The sequence below is a fragment of the Choristoneura fumiferana genome, chromosome 20, assembly GCF_025370935.1.
Source record: "Choristoneura fumiferana chromosome 20, NRCan_CFum_1, whole genome shotgun sequence".
Taxonomy (NCBI): Eukaryota; Metazoa; Arthropoda; class Insecta; order Lepidoptera; family Tortricidae; genus Choristoneura; species Choristoneura fumiferana.
Genome location: NC_133491.1, coordinates 6,006,885 through 6,026,692, shown reverse-complemented (window position 1 = coordinate 6,026,692; position 19,808 = coordinate 6,006,885). Strand labels below are relative to the sequence as shown.

General features: G+C 38.3%; 1 protein-coding gene across 13 annotated transcripts; it reads right to left on the bottom strand.

Moving 5' to 3' along the window:
• Window positions 1-1,141: 1,141 nt before the first annotated feature.
• On the bottom strand, window positions 1,142-16,519 carry LOC141439316 (uncharacterized). Of its 13 annotated transcripts, XM_074103588.1 has the most exons (13): window positions 16,414-16,519; window positions 15,165-15,224; window positions 12,468-12,488; window positions 12,317-12,337; window positions 12,166-12,186; window positions 12,015-12,035; window positions 10,899-11,036; window positions 6,820-6,879; window positions 5,586-5,642; window positions 4,893-4,943; window positions 3,020-3,067; window positions 2,587-2,661; window positions 1,142-1,534 (listed from the first exon to the last, which is right to left on the bottom strand). In XM_074103588.1, exons 1-13 carry the CDS (start codon window positions 16,460-16,462, stop codon window positions 1,362-1,364), a joined length of 795 nt encoding a protein of 264 aa, XP_073959689.1. In that variant the 5' UTR covers window positions 16,463-16,519; the 3' UTR covers window positions 1,142-1,361. The 13 variants fall into 13 exon arrangements, with proteins under 13 accessions (XP_073959689.1, XP_073959703.1, XP_073959700.1 ...); XM_074103602.1 differs by lacking the exon at window positions 2,587-2,661; XM_074103599.1 differs by lacking the exon at window positions 5,586-5,642.
• Window positions 16,520-19,808: the final 3,289 nt, after the last annotated feature.

Sequence of the window (19,808 nt, the reverse complement as noted above, 5' to 3'; positions counted from 1 at the left end):
CGGCAGCGACCGTGAAGTGCCAGAACCGATATGGCGGCGTTTCATGATATGCCTAAACGTCAATAGGCAAATCGTTAAACGGTGAGTTTTGAACGATATGGTGCATGTTCCTTAGCCAACGGATTTTGCGATCGGCCGCCGACTTATATGTATGTATATGTATGTACTCGTATGTATGTAAACTCTTTATATATAAGTATGTTTATCCGTTGCCTAGTACCCATAGTGTACTATGGGTTGGTGGTTATGGGCTTTGGTTAGTTTGGGACTAGGTCATTAAATTAAATGTCTAAATCTGTTACCAAAAATGATAAATTATTATTTAAACGTATAAACAAAATTACAATATAATTTCTGCACAATATAGGTATACGAAATTTAAAGCAAGAACTTTAATTTGAGTTGAGGTAAGTAACTTTGTGTAGGTGCCATACAAATAAAAATAAAAAAAAACATTACAGTCCTTCATTCTACACCAGAAGAAAAGCTGGCTAGTTTAGAGAATGCTCTACTTACTTATATAAAACCAGCGTGGCCCTTTTCTTCATACAGTCATGTTAGTCGGCTCGTTAGGACGCTCTTTACGAGCAAGTGGGATGCAAAATAAGTGACGATTTGTAGATGAACTCATTAAATTTATTCTCATATACATACTTAGACACTTAAAGGAAAATCAAAATATATACATGATATGACGATCATAGTAGGGTGTTTCTAAATTTATGTATTTATAATACTAGAAAAGCAATCGTTTTACTGTAAGTAAATTACAATTATGTTTCTTCATCGGACCGAATTTTGTGTTTTACTTTTCTAGTTCTAGTTCTTTTCATTGGACAGCTGGCATATTTTGCTGTCATTATTTCTGGCTAAATGCGTATCAAATTTGGGCGTGTTACTATACTGAGCGGCAAATGTATGCAGTAAATAACTGATGCCGGTGAGTAATGCCGGTGAAATTACTGGCACTTGAGGTATCTCATCTTAGGCCTCTAGGTTGGCAACGCATCTGCAATCCCCCTGGTGTTGCAGTTGTATATGGGCGGTGGTGATCTCTTACTATCAGGAAACCCTCTTGCTCGTTTGCCATACAGTCGAATAAATAAAAAAAGTAACAGGTAATTGTATGAAGAGTGAAAAATAAAAGAAAGAATAAATTTATTTACTGAACTTCGGCACAACAAAAAAATATTACAGCAATACTAGTACAATAACAAACAACCTTATATAATCTTATATATTAAACAGAAGAACAGAAGAGTGGGCCAAATTTTATGCCGTTGAGTATATTTTTTACTTGTTATATAAAAGAAATTCATATAGAAGATTTTTTTTCGTCAGGTTGATCTTCTTAATCACTTTTAATCGTACGACACTTTTGATCTGAACAAGTTGAGTACCTCAACTTGCAAGTCGAGCTTGTCTCGCAGGCTGCGCTGGCGCAGCATAGGCACTAGTGACATCACGAAGTGCAGATCCTGATCCGTTGCCAGCGATCCCGGCATCTCCACCAACACCCTGTCAGACTGCGGCCCTAAAATAAAATAACCATTCAATTGAAAAAAAAAGCAAGAGAACTAATAGAAATGTTATCGTCTACTATACTACACACGACTCAATGCTGGACACCGGGCTTCTCTCAGAATAAGAAGGCATGGGCTGTAGCTTCCATATGGACCCATGGATTGGTGACTAGACGCACACCGTATTGCCTCTCAAGAAGACAATTTGTACTCACGATGAGTCAACCCACGATGGCACGCACCGTATTCACACCTGTCTCTGAGTTTTTTGAAATCCATATGCGGAATTACATTTGAATTTTACTACGGATTTAAGGTGGAATCTGCACAAACCTGTGCAATTAAATAGGGTGTGCGATATTCCCAAACCGCTTTGGACTCGTGTGGGTACTGTGGCCCAAGCTTTCATGTTCTGAGCGGAGGCTTGTACTCAGCAGTGGGACGTATAGATGATGATGATGATGATGATGACGATGATGACGTCACATTGACAATCAACCAAACGAGCAAGATGAAACTGTTATGAATCTAGGTACTTTGACATTCTGTAAGCGTAAGAGCGTTTCCACAGTATCCGATCCGATATCGGTATCGGACGACGATACAATATCGGGGCAAGTAAAATGTATGAAATATGTAGCTGTCTTTCACATTGTCCGGCGACATATCGGTTATCGGAGCCGACACCGATACGTTCACGGCACCATCGGACGCCCGTGGGCTGTCGGACAACAAAGTTTGTATGTATGCTATGCGTGTATCTAAATTGTCTCTGTGTGCGCAGAGCCCGAGCGTGGCGGTCATTTTGAGCCGGCCGAATCGGAACGATTTTATCGGTAATAAGTGAAAGCAGCACATGGTGTCGGCTATCGGATGTCGTCCATTGTCGTCCGATACCGATATCGGATCGGATAGTGTGAAAGCGCTCTAATACAACGTAACTTTAAAGAAGTCTAGGAAACAGTTTATCCACAACTACACGTCGTTTATATAGATATAGGATTGTTATCCAACTTCCCAAAAAGAGGGTTATAATTTTCGTCATCATGTATTTGTAACTTACTGGAATGGAGGTGGTTTTTGTCTACAACTGAGAAAGGAGTGTCTGGCGTAGCGTAGACGCCCCAATATCGGAAAACTAAAACGTAATGAGAATGGATGTTACCTATTTTGAATGGAAAATCCTACTTATATTAAAAATGCTAAAGTCTGTGAGTATGTGCGTGTGTGTAGTAGGTATGCTTGTTACTCGTTCACGTTATAACGGCTGGACGGATTTGGATCAAAGTTGGTATGTAACTATGTAGCTAGTTGGATATCTTATCCCGATATTCTCAAGGGATCGGGGTAAAATTTTAAAAATCTCAACGGTGGCATTTAGAGTTATGAAATTTGTCACAGTTGTTTTTAGTGCAACGTTAATGAAGAGAAAGAAATGGTGATTACGATTGCGGCCGTGCATGTTATACAATATGCTTAAATAGTATATCTCTTACCGTCGTAGTCCGTAGTGTTATTAGTCTTGCTTGCTGTGGCTTGTGTGGCTACAAACAAAGAAGAAATATTAAAATAACCTAACTAATTTGAAAAGTTGAAGAACCACTGACATTGTCTTTTCAAAGTTCAATATCTCAAAGATGGATGAACCGATTCTAAGAAACATAGTCAAAAAACACTGCAAGGGAACTTGCTTTCGCGCACAAAAATCGCATTGGAATCGGTCCATCCGTTTCAGACTGTTTGCGAAAGTGTGTTTGTATGTTTGTGTGTTTGTCCGTCTTTCACGCCGTAATGGAGCGACGGATCGACGTGATATTTGGCATATAGATAGTTTATGGGCCCGAGAGTGACATAGGCTACTTTTTATCCCGGAAAAATGCACAGTTCCCGAGGGAACAGCGCGCGATAACCGAATACCACACGGGCGGAGCCGCGGGCAAAAGCTAGTAGATTATAAACTGCCTTCGCTGATTGAAAGTAATAAATTTCTTTAAAGGACTGAACTTTATATTCTAATCACCCGTCGTTACACTCGTCGTCTTATCTCTTTAACTCCTATTGAAAATATATTACTGAAATGCACTTAAGGGGCCCATAAGGGGTCCTGAACACACTTGAAAACGGGTTTTCAGGTTATGGCGTCATCGGATAGAGGGTGGCCTGAAACGGACTGAAAACATTTTTCAGGCGCCTGAAAACGACGGCAACTTGGGCAAAATTTTGATTAAGTAACTAATATTTGATAGAGCATTCTCTGAAACGGCCTGAAACAGTATTTCAGCCTGCTGAAAACGCCTCCAAAGGGTCGAAAAACACGATCAAAGTTTACCACCTAACCCACTGCTGTAACAATATTTTATCTATACCCATATCTTATATAATGCATTCAAAAACTGTTGGCAATGACCAGCATTAAACAGCCGGTTTTACTATGACAACTTTCTTGTCTATGGTAGTAGGTATCAACGTAATGTTCATTACAGTATCAAATATAGTACTAGTGTGTTGGATATCCTGGCTACAGCATCAGCTCATCGTGTTGCCACCATTGCATTGTGTGTAGAATCAAAAACTGATCAAAACGAATCCAAACACGGCATATGTGCTATTATTTTTTAAAGAGTGTACTAGTGTGCTGGATATCCTGTCTGCAGCATCAGCTCATCCTGTTGTCGCCATTGCATTGTATGTAGAATCAAATACTGATCAAAACGAATCCAAACACGATATATCTGCTATGGTTATATCAAGAGTGTACCGACTATTGTTCTGTATATCCTGGCTGCAGCATCAGGCCAAGAATTCCATAATCTTGCATAGTTATATAGCATACATGGGTGTTACAAATTTTAGGCCCCACATATGATTGAAAGTAAAGTAAATACCCATTACTCGTCTAAGATTCCTACCGCAGCGAACAAAAGAGCTGATGATCTGGAAACGGCTGAACCGATTTTGATAAAACATGCCTAAGAACCATCGCTAGAAAACCTGCTTTCAGATAAAAAAAACCGCATTCAAATCGGTCCACCTGTTTAAGAGCTACGGTGCCACAGACAGACACACAGACACACATAGCGGTCAAATTTATAACACCCCTCTTTTTGCGTCGGGGGTTAAAAGTACATTTTAATATACGAGTATCCGTACTAAGTATTTATAAATGACCTAGTATTTTAACCCGTTATGTCGAAATAATGTAATATCAAAATAAATCAATTTTAATTTGCCGAAATAATGCGTGGCAAAAATTTTGAAAAAACATTAGTTATATATTCTCACAATGTGCCTAAGTAACGTATGAAATATTTATTATTGAAAATTACATTTTTGCTCGATCAATTAATTACTTTATTACGTATTACTTACTTTCGGTGTTGAAATTGCGTTCAGGTTCGTCAGTACCCGTTGGCCAGTCAGCTAAAAAAAAACAAATTTCAATTAATAAAATAAAACTAAACACGGTCATTAAATTAACAAAATATATATAATTAAAAAGAATAAAAAAATATTAACTAACCTAACCCCCCCCCCTGCATCGTGCCTGGTTCAAAAGTCCCCATTATTTATACTGGCTGCATTGCCCTTCTGTACAGCAATGGGCACCTGATGAACCAGCCACGATCTAGACCGGGGATTGCACCCCCTATCTCTGAGACGACGACCCAAGTCTCTAGACAAATCAAGGGCCTCCGAGCACCAGGGATCCGCTGTCTCCACCGCAACCGGCACAAAATCGTACACCGGCTCCAAGGCAGAGTACTTTTAATTGATTACATTAATTAACATTACATCTAACACATTATCTAGCCTAGCAAATATGTCATTTCATTTCATTGAAAGTAATTCCCATTAAAAGACCTTGAATCTCTTCTTCTTTAGCATCGAACATATAACCAATAGAATATTAAGAAATTTTAGAATATTTAGAAAGAAAGAAAGAAAGACCTTGCCCAAGTCTAGGTCATGTTTAACTTTGGGCCGGCCACCTCAATGCAATATAAATATATTAATTACCTTTCTAGTTTGTTGATAATAAGTTCGGTGTTTGCTATAACTTACTGTAAGGGTAGGTAGAGTTTTCTGAAGGTGAACTCGTGAAGTTGCGACGCCAGAAGCCTTAAAATCAGATAATTAGAATAAAATGAGATTAAAAACTAAGGTGAGTCCAAACCATAGCGCATCTTTACTTGGATAAACATGGAGTTACTTTCTTTACAGCTGAATCAAGGCATTTACACTAACTATATTGAAAATAACATTCTTAGGCGTTTTATTAATTCCGTGTAACTTACTGTTGGTGTTGAAATAACGTTCAGGTTCGTTATTTTCCGCACTTACCGACAGTTAAAAAAAAATTAATTGGACATCCATACTAATATTATAAATGTAAAAGTGTGTGTGTTTGTATGTTTGTCCGTCTTTCGCGTCGAAATGGAGTGACGGATTAACGTGATTTTTGGCATAAGTAGAGATAATTTATGGGCCAGAGAGTGACATAGACTACTTTTTATCCCGGAAAAATGCACAGTTCCCGAGGGAACAGCGCGCGATAACCTAATTTCACGCGGACGAAGTCGCGGGCCAAAGCTAGTAGATGATAAACTGCCTTCGCTGATTGAAAGTAATAAATCTCTTTAAAGGACTGAACTTTATATTTTACAGCATCGTTCATATAACTAATAGGGGCTGTTTCACCATCCATTGATTTGCGTTAACCGACGGTTAAATGTGATGCCGTCTCCGTCTATTCGAACAAAACAAATAGAGACGCACAAACCTGCGAAGCAATTCAATGGTGCGTGTGAAGTTCCCAATCCGCACTGGGCCCGCGTGGGAACTACGGCCCAAGCCCTCTTGTTCTGAGAGGAGGCCTGTGCCCAGCAGTGGGACGTATATAGGCTGGGATGATGATGATGATGATGAAATAGAGACGGCATCACACCTAACCGCCAGTTAACACTAATCAATGGATGGTGAAACAGCCCCATAGATTTGTAATAATTGTAATATTGTCCATTTAATTCCGAAACTTTTTAATATTGTGTCACTAATAATATTATATCAGCACTGGTCTTTCACTATTGTGTTTCCATTACCCTACACTGCCCTACACAACTATATTATTTGAGATTGAGATATTAGAATTTTATAATCAAAATATCTTGCCTCACAGGTCATGTCTAACTTTGGGCCGGCCAACTGCGATCACCGCAGTAGTTGGGGGAATTTATCCAAACAAATGACCTTTCTAGTTTAATGGTTATATGCTCGGTGTTAACTGTAGGTAACTTACTGTTGTAAGGGTAGACAGCGGCTGTTGGATGTGGACCCGGGGAGGAGCGTGACCAGTCGCCTTAAATTCAAATATATAGCCATTAATGAGGTTTTTCACAGAGGCGAAATGTCGCTAGATGGCGTTAGTATCGTGAGCTCCGTTTGACGTTTGACGTTTACTCATGATTGGTTAAATAACTTTTCATCACACTTGCTCGTAAACAGTGTCATAACATGCAGGCTACCTTGGTTGCAACCCTCCAAATAAAACCCTCGACCTTAATGTGCTTGTCATGAAACCCGTGGTCGGTAAATGATTCATTTCGCGTGCTAATGTTCTTGTCATAAAGCCGAAGGTCAGTAAATGAGTCAATGTGGGTACTTGTACTGCTGCGCCGTGCCCGTCTGTGCGCGCGCTCCTGCAGCAGGACTACTACATGGACCACATGCACACGCACGCTGCGGCGCATGCTGCGGGAGGGGGAGGTAGAGGGCGGCGCTACCAAGAGCGCAGCCTAAGGTATCGCCAATATTTGGAACAATTAAAGTTTTTCTTTTACAAATATAAAATTTTACTCGCAAATGTGATGAAAAACATTGTATGTCGCACGGGCGGTACTAGAATTACGAACACCGACTCATTAAAGCCCTCAGTCTTCGACTTCGGGCTTCTAATAGACTCTCGTTCGTAATTCCTTATTTACCGCCCTTAAGACACAATGTACTAAAATGAGCCAAACGAAAGCAAACATCAAACGTCAAACGTCAAATGGACCCACGATACTAACGCCATCTAGCGATATTTCGCCTCTGTGAAAACCCTCATTAAAGTTAAGTCTACTAATTCTAAAAAAAATGTGAAAATTTGTGAGTGTAGCGACTGGATGAATGTAATAATAAATAAATACATATCATGGGACACTTGACACCAATTGATCTAGTCCCAAACTAAGCATAGCTTGTACTATGGGTACTAGGCAACGGATAAACATACTCATATAGACAAATACATACTCAAATACATACTAAACATCCAGGATCCGAGAACAAACATTTGTTCATAAAAATATCTGTCCCGACGGAATCGCACCCGGGACCTCAAGCTTCGTATCATAGTCAGGTTCTCTAACCACTTGGCCATCTGATTGTCAAGTTTGATTGTATGTCGACAGCTAGACTTCTGGAAGCACATAGGCACCTTTTTATCCGGATATTTCTACGGGCCCAGATCATATAAAATTCCAACATTGTAACTAAAGAAGTATCTTTCTCCATACGACGTTAATAAAGACCACGTTGTGTTTCAAGAATTTCCATAGGAATTTAGTGGAATCCCATGATGAGAGTTCTTCGACAGTCGAAATATCGCTAGATGGCGTTAGTATCGTGAGGTCCGTTTGACACTTCTATCACGCTTGTGATTAGATATAGTACATTGTGTCTTAAGGGCGGTAAATAAGGAATTACGAACGAGAGTCTATTAGAAGCCCGAAGTCGAAGACTGAGGGCTTTAATGAGTCGATGTTCGTAATTCTAGTACCGCCCGTGCGACATACAATGTTTTTCATCACATTTGCAAGTAAAATTTTATATTTGTAAAAGAAAAAATATAATTCTTCCAAATATTGGCGATACCTTAGGCTGTGCTCTTGGCAACGTCGCCCTCTACCTCCCTCGGCATGCGCCGCAACGTGCGTGTGCATGTGGTCCATGTAGTCCTGCAGCAGCGCGCGCAGCGCCATCAGTACGGGCACTGACTCATTTACCGACCTTGGGCTTCATGTCAAGAAAATGTGTACGCGCAATGACTCATTTATCGACCACGGGTTTCATGACAAGCACATTAAGGTCGAGGGTTTTATTTGGGGGGTTGCAACTAAGGTAGCCTGCATGTTACGACACTGTTTACGAGCAAGTGTGATGAAAATATCTATTTAGGCCCCATTTATTTTGGCCCATTTGGGCCAATCGCAAGCAAGACTGAAACTTCAAACATACCTCACGATACTAACGCCGTCTAGCGACATTTTGCCCGTCGAAAAACCCGCATTTCGATTAGTCTGCCACCTTTCAACGTTACTTGTTACAACAGAACTACTATTGTATATGTCGGCGGCCGATCGTAAAATCCGCCAGATCACGAAATTCCTAGGCATATCGTGAAACGCCGCCATTTCATGATAAGCCTAAACGTTGGCCAGGCATATCACGATATGCCTGAGAAATAATACGGCAGATCGATTAGAGCAACGCATTCGTCGATATTCCTAGCTCTATACCGGGCACATCGTAAAATAGTTTCTTTTTTGGCCACTGGTGGCGCTGCGTATGCAATGGCGGCCGTGACCAGCTGACCGGTCGTGTTTGTTTAGCGCGTGAAAAATGTCGGCGTCGCAACAAAATGATCCTTAAACCGAAACTAGTGATTGAATTCAAAATAGAAGTGCAAAAGAAGCTTATGAACATCGGCTCCGTTCTTTTTATGTGAATCAAACGGATTCTGTGCACAATATGAAAAAACCATGGACGTCTACCCGTATTTTAGAGGTTAGTATTTTGTTGATAAATAAAGTATTCACTAGTTGTTATTTATTTATATAGAAAAATTTAGGTACGACGAGCGAAGCGAGGAGTGGTTAGTATTAATTGTGATCACGACGCACGAGCCGAGCGAGCGAAGCGAGCGTGCCGCGGCAGCGGCCGGCGAAGTGCCAGAACCGATATGGCGGCGTTTCATGTGTGGGGGTATCTAAACGTTTATAATAATAAAAACGAACTCTTCCCACGTAAACTGTATAATATAAAAATACAGAAAAAGTACAAAAGTTCAGAAGGTAAAAATCACAGCACAGAAGAATTAACAGTACGGAAAAGTCAGATAAAGAAAAGCACAAATAGCAAAAAGCAAGAAGCGTAAATCGCGTAAGCAATTGCGTATCGCGTTGGCAAACGGTAGTGGCGCAAGCGCAGCGTCCGACTCCGAGAAAGGTTTGACAGCGACAACCACGAAAAACCGATCTCCTATGATGGTACACGGAGTCGGCGCTCGGGCGTGCCCGTGCGCACTCGTACAGCATTCGGCCATTTACGGCAGACTTGTTGCTGCATACGATTGGCCGGTGCACGCTCGGCGCATTCCGCCAGCGCCCGGGCAAACTCGGCACGGATACAATTGGCCGGCTCACGCTCGGTGTGCTTCGTCGACGCTCGGGTAAATCCGGAGCACACCTGGTTGGACCGTGAATGCCCGGACGCCTCTGGTTGGTTATTATGCATACTCGCGTTTAGGTCGGGTAAACCCGTATGCGGTCGGCCGGCGCCCGGCTCTTTACGCGTAGCGGAAATCTGCGAGGATACCCGAAGTTCGCCGAAAGCCGGCGACGGTGTGTATCAATGCACTCGCATAAATAACCGAGCGATCCGACTATGTTTACATTACACGAACAAACAACAACTTAATAATTAACGCAAACCAATAATAGGCGTAATCGCCACACATGATATGCCTAGGAATTTCATGATCTGCCTAAACTGGCCAAATCATGAAATGGCGGCGCTTCATGATATGCCTAGGAATTTCATGATCTGCCTAAACGTCACTAGGCAAATCGCTAAACGGTGAGTTTTGAACGATATGGCGGATGTCCCTTAGCCAATTCATGAAATGGCGGCATTTCACGATATGCCTAGGAATTTCGTGATCTGGCGGATTTTACGATCGGCCGCCGACATATATATAGAGCATTTACTACACTTCCAGAACGAGAGATGGCGCTGTTTTCATTAGTCACTTTCAGAATGTATTGTTCCCGATTGTAAATCAACTTGACGATTTTTTCATTAAAAAATATTTGCTTTATTGTCACCAGAAAACATTTAAAAAATCAGAAAGAAAAAATAATGTTACATGTAATTGAGTACAGTCAAGGAAACTGAATCAATCACAAATACCAGGGTGGAATCTTTCTTATACTAATGTCATGTTGACATCCCATACTTTGCCAAAGAAATCATAGCGAAATTGATTATGAAAAGGTTCCACCCAAGTACGTGTGATTCAGTCTCCTTGACTGTATAGTAGGTGTACAGTAAACTCACCATAATTATTTTTTCTAGAACCGATCCATGGATGGTACCGTTTCCATGGGTACCGGTGCCCATATATGCGTGTGTGTGTCGGATAAGTTGGGTGTGGAACGTGGGTTTCAATGCGGGTGGATCTCCCAGATGATGTCGCTGTAATCAGTATATTATGTACACTTGTAGATTAATCCCCCAACAGCTGGGGATATCTCAATTTGCATCAACAGTATGAAGTTGATGAAATATTTTTTTAAGTCATTCGTTTCTTGTAAATTATATTTGATAAAAAATTTGTTACGATAGTAAATTTACTCTAAATGTATTAAAATTAAATCGTTATAATGATTTAAATAGCATCAATATGAATTATATTAATTTTGATTGTAAAAATGTGATTGGAAATATGAATGCGTGATTGAAATTTAATTCAGACCACGTGAATAGTTACAGCGAATGAATTTTTTTTATTCGACTTGATGGCAAACGAGTAAGTGGGTCTCCTGATGGTAACAGATCACCACCGCCCATAATTTGTACTTTTTTATACATACAAAATAAATAAAACTCAATATGCTAGTGTTCTTACTTTTACCAAAATAAAAGATCTCTTTAAAAACACGCCTTTTTTGGCTTCATAATAAGCTTATACTTCAATATACTTCAACAAATGGAAAAGAAAACCATGATGTAATTTTGACAATTTTCTAGGTGAATTTAATATAGTTTCAATTCAACTGCCAGTGCCCTTAGTGTAAGATTTCGGTTAGAAAATACGTCTCGATCGCATTCGCGTTAAAATCTCAATTTGTATGGAAACACGAACATCTCAAACGTTCCGCTAGAGGCGCTGATCGTGTTCCCATATAAATTGAGATTTTAACGCGAACGCCATCGAGACGTATTTTGTAATCGAAAACTTACACTAAGGGTACAGATCTCGATAGATAAAATTCTCGGGTCAAAAATGTTTGTGACCAAACTCCTTCGAAACGGCTTGACCGATTTTTATGATTTTTTTTGTATATATTCGGGAGGTCTGAGAATAGGATGTAAGCTATATGCAACTATTTTTCATACTTCTACGCAGACGAAGTGGCGGGCAACAGCTAGTATTTAATAAAAATCACTTACTATCCGGCAGAGTAGGTTCAGCTGAAAATAAATACAACGCTTAATTTAACGGATACAAAAATTTATATAACAAAGTGGCTGACTTGTTTGCCTATACTTCTACGCAGGCGAAGTTGCGGGCAACAGCTAGTATTTAATAAAAATCACTTACTATCCGGCAGAGTAGGTTCAGCTGAAAATAAATACAACGCTTAATTTAACGGATAAAAATACTAATATAACAAAGTGGCTGACTTGTTTGTCTATACTTCTACGCCGACGAAGTTGCGAGCAAAAGCTAGTATGTAATAAAAATCACTTACTATCCGGCAGAGTAGGTTCAGCTGAAAATAAATACAACGCTTAATTAAACGGATAAAAATACTAATATAACAAAGTGGCTGACTTGTTTGTCTATACTTCTACGCCGACGAAGTTGCGAGCAAAAGCTAGTATGTAATAAAAATCACTTACTATCCGGCAGAGTAGGTTCAGCTGAAAATAAATACAACGCTTAATTTAACGGATAAAAATACTAATATCACAAAGTGGCTTACTTTTTATTAGTTGGTGGGTAAGGCCGCGAATTTTGACCAATTTGGACGTTTCAAATTTGGAACGCTGATAAAAAAAAACTGATAACACCTAGAGGTTTAATTTTTTTTTATTATATGACACGATATAAAGTCTCAAGGTCGCAAATGAGATAATTGATTTAAACCCTTTTAAAAAATAATAAAAATATATTACCGTCCAAAACGTAACGAAAATTGACTATTTTTTTTGACCACGAGTACTTAATACCTTATTATTTTCATGCTATTTAACTTCTCATGATCATGATTTTGTTTAAACAAAATTTTATGATATAACGATAGTCCTATCGATTGCGGAATCATGATAATCAAATAATTTTTATGTTTTATATTTATTTCTTTTCACGTGCCAAAAAACCACGTTTTCGTTACGAATACTTAGGTGACGCTTAATTAAGCTACCTTTAACGCCAATTTCGGTAGAAATTTGTTTTTGTACACTGGCAACTAATACTCTAATAGGGCAACACCGATGAGATAAATAAATCTCATCAGTTTGTTGACAAACAGCCATCAAAAGTGACGCGGAGGTTTTTTTTCGAAAAAACGTCGAAAGTGCTTGTTCGATTTTAAGGGTAAGTAGTGATTATTTTTAACTGGTTGTTTTTCATACGATAGGGTAATCTTTTCCATGTAAGTGGCATGTGTTATTATGTTCAAAATGTCGTTATTCACCATGATAAACGATTTTTTGTATAAAATACGTTACACTTTCGTTACGATTACGTTACATTTTTACAAAATGCTACGTATTTTGTACATAACGTAACGAAAAAATGTGGTAAAGGGAAGTTCACACAGAAAAATTCTAACTTACACCAGTTTATTATTAGGTTTCCAATGACTGCACGCACAGTAAGTTAGTTAGATGGATATTTTGAAGTTAAATAAATTTTAATCTGTAGGTGCAGGGATCGGCACAAGAGAATTGTGGCGAGTTCTGTGTTCACGTCCTGCTACATGCATAGCGTATTTAAAGTGAGAGACAAACGGAGAGATTCACTTACCTACTTAGTTCATTTGTTACCTAAACTTAATAATCATAATAATTTATTTCCAAAAACATCTTTTACATTGTCCACTTAACTAAGATACTACTACCTAAATTGGTAAAACCTGTGATTTAGGGTTTTGGCCATTTCTTTGAGGTATTTAATAGCTTGTACAGTCGAAGTCACAAGCATGCTCATCGTCCGCCCGGATTGCTACCACCATCTTCCTCGCTAATCCTGCCGTGAAGCAGCAGTGCTTGCACTGTTGTGTTTCGGCATGGTGAGTAAGACAGCCGGTGAAATTACTGGCACGTGAGGTATCCCATCATAGGCCTCTAGGTTGGCAACGCGTCTGCTTTACCCTTGGCGTTGCAGATTTTTATGGGCGGTGGTGATCTCTTACTCATTTGATCGTTTGCCATCCAGTCGAATAAAAAAAAACCACATCCAAATTCGTTATGCTTATAAATGTGCACCTTATTGTCAGTGTTAGAGAGGCATGTAAAGATACACTTTTGGAAAGATGTTCGTCAACTAGAGTAGAGGGTACTTCTACTTCCACATTCTCATGTTTAGCTCTATAGATCTCATATAGGACAGATTTAAGATCAGTATCGTCAGAAAGTTCTAGTAAAAATAAAAACTTCACTTTATTATATGACATGTATTTTTTTTTCATACATACGTTATCTAATGGGAATTTTTACCAGTTTGATCTAGGCTTTATAAAAATTTGCGTTACGTTTTATGGTAACGTCACGTATTTTTTTATGTTATTTCTATGTCACATTGGTTAAAATTCGCGGCCTTACCCTGGTATCTACTGAAACGCTTTTAAAATTCCTTTCCATAATAGAAATTTGCAATATTACAGATTAACACAGGAGGCATAATATCCCTTGGCGGATTCTTCTCAACAGAGGTTTTTTCCGAACCGGTGGTAGATTTATTTGATATTCATAAGTGCTTGTTATGTTATGTTACGGAATGCTGAGGACCTGGGTTCGATTCCCAGCGCTGGTCTCTTTTCTGGTTTTTCTGTGCATTTATTTAGCTTTTTTTAGCAGTTTCCTAATTAAGCTGGCATTTCTTGACACAGTCACACTGGCAACTTAGCATGAGAGCAACTGATGATGCGAATTTTCCACCTTTTGAGGACATTATAGTATGTACTTGTTACAAAAAAAACTGTGACGTAACGCGTAGTTTGAAAAACCCCCTCCCGCCCCTGTAACGCATCGTAAGTTCTTACAAGACACCCCCCCAAATAGCGTTACGTAATACTTGAACGCTTCCTAATGAGTATAAACAAAATCATAGAATTGACCAATGTTTATTTGTAGTATTCTGTCTGTCTGTGGCGCCGTTGCTCTTAAATGGGTGGACCGATTTGAATGCGGTTTTTTTATTTGAAAGCAGGTTTTAGCGATGATTCTTAGACATGTTTCATCAAAATCGGTTCAGCCGTTTTTGAGATATTGAACCTTGAACTGACAAAGTGGGGGGTTTTCCAACTTTTTGTTGGTTAGGTTATACAGATAAACAATTTTAAGTGAACTAATATGGACCTGATCATAACTTACTTGTTGGTGACGGTGACGTTATCAGTAGCGAAGGATCGTCCTCCGTACCCTGGCAGCGCCCTGGAGATTTAATTTAGTCATCATCATCATCATCCCAGCCTATATACGTCCCACTGCAGGGCACAGGCCTCCTCTCGGAATGAGAGGGCTTGGGCAGTAGTTCCCACGCGGGCCCAGTGCGGATTGGGAACTTCACACACACCGTTGAATTGCTTCGCAGGTTTGTTGTGCAGATTTCCTCACGATGTTTTCCTTCACCGCAAAGCTCGTGGTAAATTTCAAATGTAATTCCGCACATGAATTTCGAAAAACTCAGAGGTGCGAGCCGGGGTTTGAACCCACGATCCTCTGCTTCAGAGGCCATAGGTCAAACCACTCGGCCACCACGGCTCCCTTAATTTAGTATTTTTACTTATTTTTGTGGAGTCTATTTTATCATTAAACAAGTTATTTCCGTGACATGACGATAGGGAACAATGAATATAGGGAAAATATAGTTTCCGGGCTTAAAAAAATATTATTTTATTTAGTGCATCAGTTAGATAATCAGAAAATATTGGATTGGATTTTTCCGGTCAAGTGCGAGTCGGACTCGCGTACGAAGGGTACCGTACCATTATCTAAGTATACAACATTAGACATTAGAAAAAAAAACGTTTGTTGTATGGGAGCCCCTCCCTAACGATTAATTTAATTTAATTATTTATTTTTAAAGTGAATATACGACTAAATATTCTATGAATATTTCAAGCGTCTACCTGTTGCCGTTATTAATATCGAGCAAAAAACGGCAAAAAACACATTTGTTTTATGGGCTTCCCTTATATTAATTTTATTCTGTTTTTTATTGTGGCAACAGAAATACATAATCTGTGAAAATTTCAACTATCTAGCTAACACTGTTCATGAGATACAGCCTGGTGACAGACGGACGGACATACGGACTGCGGAGTCTTAGTAATAGGGTCCCGTTTTTAGCCTTCGGTACGGAACCCTAAAATACAAAGAGCACCAAGGTTCGGATTATTCTAAATTGAAAAAAAGCGTAGGCGACAGGCTAGCAACCTGTCACTATTGTACCGTTTTTGTCAAACTTCAAACCTAAAATTGCTAAAAGTGGCTCCGAAGCGGTAACGTTTCGTGTGCTCTGCCTACCCCATTTGGGAATACAGGCGTGATTGTTTGTGTGTGTGTGTGTGGAAAAAAAAACTCCCCAAATTACAAACAAATGATTAAGGTAGGTACTTACCAACAACGCAGACGCAGAACAGCGCAATAAACAAGGCGCGAGAGTTCATGTTGAAGAAGGAATATTAATTGGCGAGAAACATCCCGGCTCTTATACTAAAGCTCTTATCACTTCACTCAAACAGCCATAGCGTTAAGGCTATAATTAAGCCATTGATCGATAATAATATCCTTTATTCCGTGAATTCAAATTGAAACCTTAAACTGAACAGACAAGGTTACGTTTTATTAACTGGACTTAATAAATAAGTAAACAGGACATTGTGCTAATTAGAAACCAGAATGTTTTAGGTATTGGTTTTAGGCAGTAATGTTCTGTGTTAAAAATACTCTTAATGTGAATCATAAAATAACATCCTACCTCTATAATAATATTATAATGAGGAAAGCTTTGGATTTTTGGATGTTTGTTACGAATGAACTCAAAAACTACTGAACCGATTTTAACAATTCTTACACTATTAGAAAGCTAAATTATTCCAAAGTGCCATAGGCTATTTTTTTTCTGGCTCGCGCATCCGCTACAGACGCGGAAAGGTAAGGAAACGAAATCAATAGAAAATACGGGATTTTGGAATACGGAATTCAACAGGAGAAAAAATAAAGAAGAAATAAGAAATAAAAAATAAAGATATTTTATATATGATATGATAAATTAAATTTAGTGAGATGAGGAATACATATTTAAATTTTAATATCATTATTATTTATAAATATGTTAAATAAGTTATATATAGTTAGTTATGTCATTAGAGGCTAAAAGGACAGATGGACGTAGGTAATGGGACTTTGTAGGATATAAGGCTTTATTCCCAGGTCTTCACTTTCTCAATTTTTCACATATCCAGATTTTCACATTCCCGATTCTTCACATTACCAGATTTTCACATTCCCAATTCATCACTTTTTCAGATCTTCGCATTCCCAATTCATCACATTCCCTAGCACTAAAATTCCAACGCCCGGCATTTTTGCTCTTTGTTAGTTTGTTAAGAAAAGAGAGTAAGTATCAAGATTTTCGTATTCGGCAAAGTCAATTGCATTGCTCCGCAAAAAAACGCAAAAAATGCATTATAAACATAAGTAACCAAATTAAAGACATTACTACTGGCTGCAACGTTGGGAAAATATAAGTATACGAGTTTTTAGAACGATTAACTAATTTACCAACTCAATAGCGTGCAAGTGCAAAATAATGATTATAAAAGTGAGGAATTGTTGTAGTAGTACTTAGTAGTAAAATTCTTCATTGTACAAAAAGGAAATACAGACATCACAGACAGAAATAGTAATAATAAAGGTGGAGTTATCCCTGAAGGGATCTCTGCCAACCAACCTTTGAGTAGTTTGAATTGTCTTAGTTAATGGTAGGAAGGTAACATTTTTTATTTAATAATTTATTGATTCAGGCGTTACTTTGCGGGAGGCAACTCGCTTCTCCGCGAAACCAAAAAGTAGCGAGGTAATTTGTTTGTTCTTAGTTTTGTTTTTTATTTAAGTTAAACAGCATTAAGTAAGAAGTTGATTATTTTATACTAAAATGATTTTTACTCATAATAAATTCGTCTATTTTAAAATGATTTTGTTTAATTATTTTTTGATCAGTGGGATATATACTTCTCTAACTGTACTTTGCGAGACACATTGACAGTGTGAAGTGAAGAACAGAGAGTATGTAGAAATGAGATTGTGAAGTAGGTACTGAGCATGTAAAAACTTGGCAATGTGATGAGACCTTTTAGTAGAAGATCCGTTTAAGAACGACCTTCACCGAACTGGATGAAACGTATTTTATATTAAATTTAATATGTCAATAAAATTGCATATGGGTTGTCTAAAAAATTTCAGTCTAGGATATGATTAATTAATAATTAAAAAAAAACATTTTAACGGTTTGGTTAATAGACAAATTCCATACCAATCGAAAGTTTAATACTTTCACACTGTCCATAGAATATGCAAACGTTAGGTTGCCTATTTTTTTCCCGTCACAACTCTCGGGTAGGCAGGTATAAACAGGTAAATCGATACTAGTAACTTGCACCGGTCTGGTTAATGAATGAAAGTTAAATGAAAATAAAGATTGTTTCATTACGAACACGGTGGTATAGGGTTGTCTGCGAAAAATCAGTCCTGAATTTCGGTGGTCGAATTTTAACCCTTAAATTGGCAAGAGTAAAAAAATACAAAAACAAGTGATACAGTATCATACCTTTATTTAATACCGTCTTAGGGTCTACAGAAAAATAAAAATAAAAATCTAGCATTATTGGTTTTTCAGAAAATCTATGTACATCACCATGCACGTTGCCAATTCTATAAGAACAAAGTAACATTATTTTGAGTACACGCTGGTTACCGCTGCCAATCAGGCAGTAAACTTTTATATAAAAAAAACCTAAATTATTTAAAAAAAACATCATTTATCATATTTTGGTATATTTGGTATAGGTATTTTAACTAAATGTAAACAAAACACCGTCAATTGGTGTCTTAAATATTGAAATTTCCCCATTGAAATACACTAGTCTAGTTAGTATTACAATGATAGACAAGTAAAATGTTTAAATCCTTGAATGTGACAAATCTAGCAACTGAAGTTTGTTTACATTTAGTTTACTCGTACCTATCCAAATCAAATATAGTGTGGAACTGTCGAAAGCAATTTCGTGTTTTCGTTTTTCTAACAGCGAAAAAAAGGGGCATATATGAGTTGCTCTGAAGATGAGTTCTGGTTGAGTTCGAAACGCGCTCAAGTGTAGATGGCGTAGCTATGGATTGCATAGAGTTTAATGTGGGCAAAGCATCATAATAATTAACTGTGGATGGCCAGGGCAGAACTTTTTCTCTAATGGGTGAAAGAAGCATCGTGCATGCTTTCAGAATTCAATCGGTTTTGGATATAGATATATTTTATTTATCAACCTCATGCTCATCCAATAAGCAGTATAGCAAATTTAAACGTTCCAAAGAAGAGTTTAGAGAAGGTGCATCAGAGCTATCATCAGAATCGAATTGTGGCGGTGCGTGCGGTTGAATTTCTTCGTCCGGATTAGAGCCACAATCATAACATGCATTTTCTTCGGGAATTAAAGCTAAAATCTTATGCGGTCGACTTTATGTTAAGCACTGCAGATAAAGAAAGAAAGCATACTGTTTAAAAAGATTAAAATAAACAAGGGGACGTAAAATCGTTAATTTGAAATCAAAAAAATGTACAGGGAACTTGGTAATGTACACCGTGGTTACCGAAGTTAATACACCTAGTAGTTGGCAACGTACATGGTGGTTACCGTAGTTGAATGTAAGTACTTCTTCACAAACTTGGCGACGGTAACCGTGGTGTACATTCTAATTTAACAGTGATTATCGTTGTTATCATGCTGAATGTACACA

Bases quoted from the DNA above. Each gene is read 5' to 3' on its own strand.
- LOC141439316 (XM_074103588.1), bottom strand. From the start codon at position 16,462: ATGAACTCTCGCGCCTTGTTTATTGCGCTGTTCTGCGTCTGCGTTGTT. The intron at 15,225-16,413 runs GTAAGTACCTAC...TTAAATCTCCAG, and splicing joins GTTCTGCGTCTGCGTTGTTG to GGCGCTGCCAGGGTACGGAG. The intron at 12,338-12,467 runs GTAAGTGATTTT...ATTTATTTTCAG, and splicing joins TGAACCTACTCTGCCGGATA to CTGAACCTACTCTGCCGGAT.